This window comes from Phoca vitulina, unplaced genomic scaffold (assembly GCF_004348235.1).
Source record: "Phoca vitulina isolate PV1807 unplaced genomic scaffold, GSC_HSeal_1.0 scaffold35, whole genome shotgun sequence".
Taxonomy (NCBI): domain Eukaryota; kingdom Metazoa; phylum Chordata; class Mammalia; order Carnivora; family Phocidae; genus Phoca; species Phoca vitulina.
The window spans coordinates 10,469,065-10,481,351 of NW_022589738.1; the positions used below are offsets into that span (position 1 = coordinate 10,469,065).

Genomic DNA, 12,287 nt, shown 5'->3' on the forward strand with positions numbered 1-12,287 from the left:
ATATTGCTGATAGAAATATAAAATAATGTAGACACTTTAGAAAACAGATTAGAGGGGTGCCTGGGTGGCTCAGTCCGTTAAGCATCTGCCTTCGGCTCAGGTCATGATCCCAGGGTCCTGGGATCGAGCCCCGCATCAGGCTCCCTGCTTAGCAGGGAGCCTGCTTCTCCCTCTCCCTCTGCCTGCCACTCCCCCTGCTTGTGCTCTCTCTCTCTCCTCTCTGTCAAATAAATAAATAAAATCTTAAAAAAAAAGAAAACAGATTAGATTAGCAGTTTCTTATAAAGTTGAATATGTGCTTACCATATGCCACAGCAATATCACTCCCGTATGTGCCCAGGAGAAATGAAAACATGCTTTTAAATTTGTATGTGACTGTTTACAGCAGCAGTATTCCCAACAGCCTAAAAGTAGAAACAACTCAAATGTCTTTCAGCTGGTAAATAAAGAGAAGTGGTATATCCATACAGTAGAATATTATTCAGCAATAAATAATAGAACGAAGTACCAATATATGTTGCAACATGGATGAACCTCAAAAACATTTTGCCCAGTGAAAGAAATACAAAAGAGTACACATTGTATGCTTCCATTTATATTAAATGTCTAGAAAAGGCAAATGTGTAGAATAGATCAATGTTTGCCAGGGGCTGGGGGTGGTATTGCAGAGTGACTGTAGTTGGGGGGAGGGTAGTGATGAATTGTTCTAAAATTAGATTGTGATGTTAGTTGCACAACTCAGTAAATATATTAAAATCATTGAATTGGGTGATGTCAGGGTCAGTAGCATAGTAGAGAACTCCAAGGGCTTATCCCTCCACAGAAACACCCATTGGGTTGAAATATTTGGGAGGCTGGGGAGATTGACAGAATGAGTGAGTCACCATAAATCTTTTGATATATTTTGATTTCTGAATCTTACAGATGTATTACTGCTTCTAAAACTTAACGCAAACAAATTCATTTTTTCAGGGAAGTAAAAAAGCCCAAGTGATCCTTTTAAGAAACCTAACTGTGATCTATAAAAGTAAAGAGAGCAGCCAGTTTGTGATACGTATGAGGATTAGGGACCTGTGTGTTTAGTGAACACCAAGTGTGAAATAAGTAATTCAGGGCTGGATGCAACAGAGAAGAATATGAACTCTGGGTCTGAACACCTGCAAGGGACATGCAAACACCACCCATAAGCCTGTCATTTTTTAATAAAATAGGGATAGAGATTCATCCCACAGTACCACTGCTTAAATGAAATAATCTATGTAATGTGGATTACATAGCTCATGGAATTGAGATGACAGCAGAGCAGAAAATATGCAGAGTTTATCCCCTTCTAAAGTCAGATGATTCTAGCCCTATCACTTACCAGCTGTGCTGTCCCAGAAAATGACGCTACTCTGAACCCAATTTCTCATATTTAAAGTAGGGAAGATCCATACTTCACAAGGTTGATGTGACAACAACACAACATCTGGAAAGCATCTGAAATAGTACCTCAAATATAGCATGCACTTATAACACTGGGTGTTCAAAAAAGGAGAAAAACTGATGGATTTAACTTTGAGTGAGACTAAAAACGGACTTCTTATAGTCCTCGTATATATGTTAGATTAGCAGTATGTAACAGAATAGCAACGTACACACACACCTGTAAGGTCTGAGACAAATCAGAAAGAGAAGAGGTCCTCAAAACAGGCAGAGAAGGAAATAAAGGAAAAAGACTAAATTTGACTAAACAGAGTAAAGGGTCAATAGCTAGTTTCCTGTAAACTGAACTCAAAGAACCATAATCCTCATTCTTAAGGAAGTATTGAAGCACAGCCATGGGGAAACGTGGATGTAATTATTGCTTACCTTAACTTCGTTATATTTTTCTAAATGCTTCAAAGCCATCTGCTGGCTTTAAAAAACTACCCATGTGTCTTTGAATATAAGAGACAAAGTCTGTAAATTTTTAACTTTTATCTTTGTAACCCACACATGGCAGAGAGGAAACACAATGTTTTGAGTGTTTTTCTCAGATAGCACTAGGGATTACATGGGTGATGATTTCATCTGGTTAAATAGAGAATGGACTGAGAAAGAGGCAGTTTTGAAAGGGGAACATAAAAAAGAAAATCATACAAATACACATCTATCCTTTCCTTTGGAAATCTTTTGGTTTTTTAACTGGGACGTAATTTCTTTCTACACATAGCCAGGAATATTAAAAAAAAAAAAAAAAAAGGCTAAATCTTCACCACATCCTGAAGGGAACAATCCAGAGGCCACAGTGAGGTCAGGAACAGGCTGATTTGGGGATACAGTGGGAGTGCACGTAAGTGGCCATTCAGTCTGGAATAAGATAATGGTCAAGTTGGGGTCAGCAGCTGTCTGGGTGTTCAAACACCTCAGTCCCTTCTCTAAATGTTACCTGCCCTGGGCTTGGGGCGGGCTGTTCCATACTCTCTCTACATTCTTTCTAAGTGAATTTATCCAGTCACAATGCTTCCCATGTGTATATTCCCAAGCTTGACTTCCTATCTGAGCTCCAGATTCATTTTTTTCCAGCTACCTGCATGATAGTTCTATTTGGATATCTAATAGGCATCTCAGATTTTACATGATATGACTTTCCCACCCTTCCAACCCAGATGTGCCTCTGGCAAAAGTCCCCAAATTAATAAATAGCACTACTGTCAACCCAGGTGTTCAAGTCCAAACATCAGAACCCAGATTATTTTCATTTCTCCTTCTTCACCTCTGGTCCATGAGCAAACCTTGTTGACTCATCCAAGTCCAACTAGAATGTGTCTCATCCTCCATTTGTGAGCCTCCCCTCCAATTCAGCCACCAATATCTCTCATTGGACCAACTATAGTATCTCCTGACTGGCCTTCCAGCTTCAACTCTTCCCCACCCCCTACATTCTTCAAAGCAGCCAGACTCACTGACTTAACATTCAAGGGGATTTATTGTACTTCATGTTCAGGATCACAGATTTGAGTTTCAGCCTTGACCATGTATTCTTCAGCTCTTCTAATAAGGTAATTTTGGTTTTCTGGTACCACATTACTTTACTGGAAGAAAGGGTACAATTGAAGGAAAAAATATATTTAGATGTTTTGTAAGGGCAGTACGCATGTCCAGCATGATGACTTATGAACTCACTCCCCTGTCTGTGGGAAAGTGAGCTCAGTTACACTGTCACTTTCGCCCAGGGTAGCTTGTCAAAGAGATACTCTGCCAAGCTGGCTTCTGGTGTCTCCATCATGCTACCCAGTTAACAAAATTTAACATTTGCATATATCAGTAAACTAAAAATTTTCAAGTAAAATTTAAGAACCCTTTATTTTAATGCCTGCCAGATCCCATTCCCTCCACTTTCTCCAGAGGCAACCCCAACTGTGACTGTCAGGTCATGTTTTTATACTTTTACCATGCACTGGCTCCCACATTCACCAGGGCTCCACCTGATCCCACCCCACCCCATTCCACCCCACCCCCACATGCCTACATCATTTATAAGGGGAAGATTGATTTTGTATTTTCCAGGGTCCTGTGGAATACCTTCTCCCTCCATCCATGGAGATCCTGAGCTGCATGTAGCCTAGATACCTGCTTTAAAACGTAAAAGGTGAGACATTTGCACACATGAATCAATCAGAGACCTTTATTTATTTAAGAGCCAAATAACTTTATTGAAACCAAACAACTTTATTTATTTATGGCAAAACTGGAAGAAAAAAACTGGAACGTTTTGCAAAGGCAATACTGCAATATGCATGCTCGGCATGGTGATCAGGGAAAGTCACCATGCACCCTGGGCTATAGGGAAAACAGTCCCAACTCAGTTCTTTTTGTCGCCCAGGGTGAGCTTGTCAAAGAGGTACTCTGCCATGCCGTCTTCGGGAGCCCGCATCTTGCGCAGGTTGGTGACATAGCCCCCCAGCTCTTTGATGGACTTGACTTGCTCGTGCAGGTAGTGGCTCTCCAGGAAGTCGCACAGGTGGGCGTCGTTCTTGTCGGTGGCCAGCTGGTGCAGGTCGAGCAGGCACTGGTTGACGCTCTTCTCCAGGTGCAGGGCGCACTCCATGGCCTTCAGGCCGCTCTCCCAGTCGTCGCGGTCTGGCTTCTTGATGTCGCGGGGGCGGATGCGGCCGCCGCGCTGGTTCTGCAGCTGCATCAGCTTCTCGGCATGCTCGGTCTCCTCGCGGGACTGGCGCAGGAAGAACCGGGCGAAGTGCTTCAAGGCCACGTCGTCGCGGTCGAAGTAGAAGGCCATGGACAGGTACACGTAGGAGGCGTAGAGCTCCAGGTTGATCTGGCTGTTGATGGCGGCCTCGCAGTCGGGGTGGTAGTTCTGGCGCACTTGTGAGAGCGGCGCGGTGGCCATGGCTGGCGGCCCGGGCATCAAGACGAAGGCGGTGCGCAAGCGAGGGCTGCGGGGCCAAAGGTGGTGGCGGCGGGTCCTCGGCGCCTTTTCAGGGTGGGCGACGAGGGAGGCAGGAGGCGGGCAGGCTCCTGGGCTAGCGGCTCACGAGCTCTGGGCTGGAACCGGAAGGTGGGTCGGTTACCCGGGAGTTGGGGCGTGGGGTGAGGATCCGTTAGCAGGTCGTTGGGGTCAGTGGGGAGGGGGCTCTGGAGGGGCTAGGGGGCGTGGCTGGGGCGGGGCGGGGCGGAGCGCGAGCGCTGTTCCAGGTTCCAAGGAGCTGGGTGACAGTGCGACTCTGTGCTGAGCGTGTGGCCTATATAATACTTTTAAATGTTACTCGTGAATATAAGTGCAACCGTTTTGAGTTAGTCACATGCATGGTTTCTTTGAGCAATGTACTGGAATATTGTCCTGATGAGATTGTTCATTAAATACAGTGTGGAACCATTGGAATATTTGGTATCACAAAGCTTTATTTGGATGGCAGCTATCCTCAGTGACTCAACATCCATATTAATGACACTTCTGATAGCCTCCTCACTCAGTTCCTAGACCTTATTGTTTCAGGGACCTCCACTTCTCTCCTATTCATGATCAGGTTCAGTCTTTTCCAACAGGGCAGCACCTCCAAAGTCTCAGCGAATCTTTCCACCTCTCAGTCTTCCACTCTTTTTGCACTTGTTCTTCACTCCCTTTATTCTCTCTCATCTCTTACTCTTTCAGCGCAGTCCTAGTAACACATTCCTTCTGCCCTGTCTGGACCCCAGTATGGACAGCGTCAGTGATCTATTCACTGACATCCTAGATTTGCTCACCCCCTCTCACCTGGCTCGCCAATTCCCTTCCTCTTGGGTAAATGCAGATTTCTCTTTTCTGTCGCAGAAAACAGAAGTTTTAGGTGCATTCTTAGAGAATGCACTGCTAACCATGTGGATATATTCCTCCAACCTCACCTGTACTTTCACTGCCACTCAGCAAGCCTTTTTTTTTTTTTTTTTAAACTCCTTCAATTATATTCTGTGGAATGAACCACAATGGTAAGAAATACCACTGATCTCAAATTGCCTTTTATTCATTTATTCAGCAAATATTTATTGATTACCTAATATTGCCCAGGCACTGGTCTGTGATTTGGGCATACATTAGTAACAAAGAGACAAATTTCTGTTCCACTGGGGTTTGCATTCTAGTGGAGAAGCAGACCAAACTAAACAACCATCTTTCCCCCAACCCCTTATTGTCCCAAGTGCATACATAAAACATATTACATGTGTATATGTAAATTCTAAAAAACTATATGTTCTGGGGTGCCTGGGTGTCTCAGTCTGTTAAGTGGCTGCCTTCGGCTCAGGTCATGATCCCAGGGTCCTGGGATAGAGCCCCTCGTCAGACTCCCTGCTCAGCGAGAGCCTGCTTCTCCCTCTCCCTCTGCCTGCCGCTCTGCCTGCCACTCTGCCTACTTGTGCTCTCTCTGTCTCTCTGTCAAATAAATAAATAAAATATTTAAAAAAAATAAAAATAAAAAAATAAAAAACTATATGTTCTTAGAATTCAAGGATCTTATAGTGGCGAACATAAGACCAATCTAGGTATCTATAACAATTTGTGCATTAATTCAACAACCATTTAGATACTCCAAATGTATATCAGACACTCTTTGATGCTGGAGATATACAGAAGAATCAAACATGGTCTCTGTTCTCAAGATACAACATAGAGTGACAGAATATTATAAGTGCTCTCAGATAAAGTTAGGATAAAATACTTTTTTTTTTTAAAGATTTTTTTTATTCATTTGACAGAGAGAGAGAGAGAGGCAGGCAGAGGGAGAAGCAGACTCCCTGCGCAGGGAGTCCGATGCAGGACTGGATCCCAGGACCCTGGGATCATGACCTGAGCCAAAGGCAGATGCTTAACAGACTGAGCCACCCAGGCGCCCTAAAATGCCTATTTTCATGGAAAGGTTTAATCTCATGGCTCTAGTTGACGCACCTTTTTTTTTTTTTTTGGTCTTTTTATTCCCCTTTGGAAGCTTATGCTATTTTATAATCAGTTTTTATGAAGAAAGCAAAGGATCAAATATCAAATATCACAATGTAAATTTCTCTAAGCAGTTTTAGGGGTATATAATTGTTGATTCTGTAAGGAGATAGAATAATAACAATGTCTACTTGATAAGTTGATTTTAATGATAAAATCACACACTAGAGATGGAAAAGAACTATGTGATAAGTTCTCAATGACATAAAATTTTATTCTATATTTGCTTAACACAAGTGCTTTGTCTTTTTTTGAGATTTATTTATTTATTTTGAGAGAGAGAGAGAGAGAGAGAGAGAGAAGCAGGAGGGGCGGAGGGAGAGGGAGAGGGAACCCCAAGCAGACTCATTGCTGAGCGCGAGCTGGAGGCAGGGCTTGATCTCACAACCCTGAGATCATGACCTGAGCCAAAACCAAGAGTCGGAGGCTTAACCCACTGTGCCACCCAGGCGCCCCCACAAGTACTTTATCTTAATATAATTGTAGACTTTAAAAATTTCCTTGGGAGATTCCATTGTAGATTTCAGTGTAAGAATCTATTTAAATAAAAGAGGTCTTGATTTTGTAGAATATTTTCTCATTATATTCCCAAGATTATTTAATAATTAATTTATCCCTATAATTTTACTCTATAAATATTTAAAATAATGTTATTGAGGGCACCTGGGTGGCTCAGTCGTTAAGCGTCTGCCTTCGGCTCAGGTCATGATCCCAGGGTCCTGGGATCGAGTCCCACATCGGGCTCCCTGCTCGGCGGGAAGCCTGCTTCTCCCTCTCCCACTCCCCCTGCTTGTGTTCCTGCTCTCGCTATCTCTCTCTCTGTCAAATAAATAAATAAAATCTTAAAAAAAAAAAAATAATAATAATAATGTTATTGAATAGTTTTATGTGTACCATATACTAAGGGGTGCCAATGGTGTTTCTCAGATATTTCATCCCTCATAATTACCTCCTAGGGAAGTAGATAACAGTAAAATATATGTTACAACTATGAGAAACCTAAGACATAAAAACCAACTCTTCTAAGAGAAAATCAACAAACAAGCATGGACTGGGACTTCAAATTTCCATAAAGGAAATATACATATATATAAACAAAAGCATTCCATCCAGTTTTTCTTTAGTGAGGAATATAAAACTAAATACAAACATAGAATGGGAACAGTATAGAGCAGATTATGTTTTTTAAAAATAGGATTATAGGACCATAAAATGAAATGTTTGTGGTCAGTATTTGTGTTAGGGTTCTCCAGGGCAACAGAACCAATAAAATATATATATCTTATTATTAAAAGAAATTGGCTTAGATGGAAGTGTTGAATCACTAAATTGTACACCTGAAACTAATATTGCTCTGTATGTTAACTAACTGGAATTTAAATTAAAACTAAATAAATTCTGGGGGAAAAAAGGAAATTGGCACGTGCAGTTACAGAGGTTGACAAGTCCCAAGATCTACAGTCAGCAAACTGGAGACCCCGGAGAGATGATGGTATAGGTACAAAGGCCAGCAGCATTAAGAACCAGGAGGAACTGATTTTCAGTTTAAGTTTGAAAACAAGAAAATACTAATGTCCCAGATGGAAGGCAGTCAGGCAGGAGGAGTTCCCTCAAGGGATAGTCAGCTGTTTTGTTCTTTTCAGGCCTTCAGCTGATTGGATAAGTCTCACCCACATTAAGGAAGGCAATCTACCAATTCAAATTTTTTTAAGGCAAAGTGTTTTTTCCAATTTTACTGAGATACATTGGTATATGACATTGTATTAGTCCAAGATGTACAACATAATGATTTGATACATATATATTTATACTTATATATATTACAATTATATATAATATATATATATTGCCAAATGATTACCACAGTAAGTTTAGTTAACATTAATTACCTCACATAGTTATTTTTTCTCTAATTATGAGAACTTTTAAGATTTACTCTCTTAATAACATTCATATATACAGTACAGTCTGTTAACAAAGCACAATGCTGTACATTAAATTCCCAAAACTTATTTATCTTACAACTGGACATTTTTATCTTTTGACCACCTTCACCCATTTCCCCTACTCCCCACCCCCTCTTACTGGCAACCATCAGTATGTTCTCTGTATCTGTGAATTTGCTTTTTTTGGATTCCACTTATAAGTGAAATTATACAGTATTTCTCTCTGACTTATCTCACTTAGCATAATGCCCTCAAAGTCCATCCATGTTATCACAATTGGCAGGATTCCCCCCTTTTGTGGCTGAATAATATTCCATTGTATATATGTTACAATTTCTTTATTCATCCATCAGTGGATACTTAGGTTGTTTCCATGCCTTGGCTATTGCAATAATGCTGTGATACATGAGGGTGCAGATACATTTTTGAGATAGTGATTCCATTATCTTTGGATATATACCCAGAAGTGAAATACTAGATCTAGTTCTATTTATATGAATAGTAGTTCATATTGTATTTAGTAGTTCATAGTAGTATTTATATGAGCATATGGTAGTTCTCTTTGTAATTTTTTGATGAAGTAACATACTGTTGTCCATAGAGGAATCTCCATACTATTTTCCATAGTGGTCAACAGTGCACAAGTGTTCCCTATTTTCCACAACCTCACCACCACTTGTTATTTCTTGTCTTTTTGATGATAGCCATTTTAACAGGTATGAGATGATAACTTGTGGTTTTGATTTGCATTTCTCTTATGATGAGTGATGTTGAACATCTTTTCATGTACCTGTTGGACAGTTGGATGTCTTTGGAAAAAAATGTCCATTCAGTTTCTCTGTCATTTCTTAAATCAGATTGTTTGGTTTTTTGCTATTGAGTTGTATGAGTTCTTTATATATTTTGGATATTAGCCCCTTGTCAGAGATATGATTTGCAACTATTTTCTCCCATTCCATCTGTTGCCCTTTCATTTTGTTAATTGTTTCCTTTGCTGTGCAGAAGCTTTTAAGCTTGATGTTCCCTCTTGTTTTTTATTTTGTTGCCTTTGCTTTTGGTGTCAAATCCAAAAAGTCATCACCAAGACTAATGTCAAGCAGCTTACCCCCTATGTTTTCTTCTAGGAATTTCATGGTTTCAGGTCTTATATTTAAATTTTCGACCCAATTTGAGTTGATTTTTTGTGTATGGTTTAAGATAGGGATCCAGCTCCATTGTGTTGTGTGTAATTCTAGTTTATCCAACACCATATATTAAAGTGATTTTTCTTTCCCCATTGTATACTCATGCCCCTTTTGTCATAAATTAATTGACCATTTCTGTGTGGGGTTATTTCTAGGCTCTCTATTCTATTCCATTGATTTATGTGTCTTTTTATGTCAATACCATATTGTGTTGATTACTATAACTTTGTTATACAGTATGAAATCAGAAAGTGTGGTACCTCCAGCTTTGTTCTTCTTTTTCAAGATTTCTTTGACTATTTGGGTTATTTTGTAGCTCCATGCAAATTTTAGGATTGTTTATTCTACTTCTGTGAAAGATACCATTAGAATTTTGATAGGAACTGCATTGAATCTGAGTCTACATTGCTTTGAGTAGTATGTACATTTTAAAAATATTAATTCTTTCAATCTCTGAGCACAGAATGTCCAATTATTTGTGTCTTCTTCAGTTTCTTTCATCAATGTCTTATGGTTTTTAGTGTACTAATTTTCCACCTCCTTGGTTAAATTTATTACTAGTATTTTGTTGTAATTATAAATGGGATTGTTTTTAATTTCTCTTTCTGATAGGTCACTGTTAATATATAGGAATGCAACTGACTTTTGTATATTGATTTTGTATCCTGCAGCTTTACTGAATTTTTTTTATTAGTTCTAACAGTTTTGAGGTAGAGTCTTTAAGAGTTTTCTATATATAATATCATATTATCTGCAAAGAGAGACAGTTTTATTTCTTCCTTCCAATTTAGATATGGTTTATTTCTTTTTCTTGACTGATTACTCTGGCTAAGACTCCCAGTACTTTGTTGAGTAAAAGTGGTGAGAATGGGCATCCTTGTTCAATTAAAATGTTAACCTCATCAAAACAAAAAACAAAAAAAAACAAAACAAAAACATCCTTACAGGTACACCCAGAATGTTTGACCAAATATCTGGGCACCAGGCAAGTTGACACAAAAAATTAACCATCACAGTATTATTCATAGCAGATGCAGAGTCAGCAAATAATTAGTATTATAGTATTATAATCTGTGAAAACTATTTGTTTTGAGTTTCAGTTCCTGTCATCCTTTAAAATGTTACAGAACTGGGCACCTGGGTGGCTTAGTTGGTTAAGCATCTGCCTTCGGTTCAGGTCATGATTCCAGGGTCCCGGGATCAAGTCCCACATTGGGCTCCCTGCCCAGCAGGGAGTCTGCTTCTCCCTCTCCCTCTACCCTTCCCCTTGCTCATGGTCTCTCTCTCTCTCTCAAATAAATAAATAAAATCTTTTAAAAAAATGTTGCAGAACTAATAGTTACACAACTGATAGTAGGCAATAAGTTCTTTTTTTTTTAAGTTTATTTATTTTTGTAGTAATCTCTACACCCAATGTGGGGCTTAAACTCACAACCCCAAGATCAGGAGTTGCACGCTCTTCTGACTGAGCCAGCCAGGAACGTCTAGACAATAAATTCTTACTCAGTGTCTGTGATTAGCTCTCATTTATTCATTTGTGTATTTCTATTGAGCATCTTTTTATGCCAGGTATTTTTATAGGTACTAATACAAATACTTGTTTTATAAACTTCTCATATTTGCACTGTTTTACAGCTAAGTGCTATTCTGTGTTCTATGTAATCTCTTCTTTAAAAATTAATACATGCTGTAGGCTCTATGATTCATAGAGAAACTGACCATAGGTAGAATCGGTTGGTAGTTTATCTCACTCTCCATATATATATATATATGGATGTGTGTGTGTATGTGTGTGCATACATATGTGTGTATAAATGCATATGTGTATGTGGGTATTCATATGTATGTGTGTGTACATGCATATGTATAAACAAATAATTTCATGAGAGGTAGTTAAAAGTGATGTATCAACCCAAAATCTATATTATCTGTCTCTGGACTGTTCACTTTACATTATCTTATTATTACAGATATTCTGAGTTAATTTTTATTATTGTCACCCATATTTTACAGATAAAGAAATTGTGAATTAGAGAGTATGTTAACATGCTCAAGCACACATCTTGTAAATAGCAGAGAGTGACCCTCTGAACTGGATCTTCTCTAAGTGGTTTGGAGAGCTTGGCTGGACCATAAGTTCCTTTAGGACAAAGACTGACTTTTATAATGCTAAATTTCACATAGTAGGGACTCAAAAGTATGAATTTAAAGATTGAGTAAACTTTTAAAGCTTTAGTCTCATTATATCCAAATTAAAACAGTGAGTGGGAGTAGATGTTAAATATGTGCTTAAACTATATTTCCTTTAGAAGGAAAAAAATGAAAGACACCCAATGATGACAAATTATTCTTATACTTTTACGTTAATATGCATAAACGTAAAACTAAGTATAAAAATCTGTATGCTTAAAGGTATGCTTTTATAACTGTAAAACTAACAATTTATAAATATATACAAATAAAACTATGAAATAATAAAATTAAAATTAAGAAATTCCAGTCATGCTTCAGATTATACTTTTTTCTCTTAAACACTATCATGTCTCACTGAGAATCAATCTAAGGTCTATTCTCCATATACTGAGATTCAAGTTCCCTTTTGAGTACCATGCCTATATACCCTCATATTCATGGACCATCTCAGTTCTTAACCACTCTTCTTTACTGAAACAACTGACACACTTTGGTTCCTGTATTTTTAATTTA

The 12,287-nt window shown here is 38.9% G+C and overlaps 1 protein-coding gene across 1 annotated transcript; it reads right to left on the reverse strand.

The window, feature by feature from the left end:
* Positions 1-3,826: 3,826 nt before the first annotated feature.
* LOC116646110 (ferritin heavy chain-like) lies at positions 3,827-4,372 on the reverse strand. Its single transcript, XM_032426683.1, has one exon. The coding sequence runs from the start codon at positions 4,370-4,372 to the stop codon at positions 3,827-3,829; it is 546 nt and encodes a 181-aa protein (XP_032282574.1).
* Between the last annotated feature and the right edge of the window lie 7,915 nt (positions 4,373-12,287).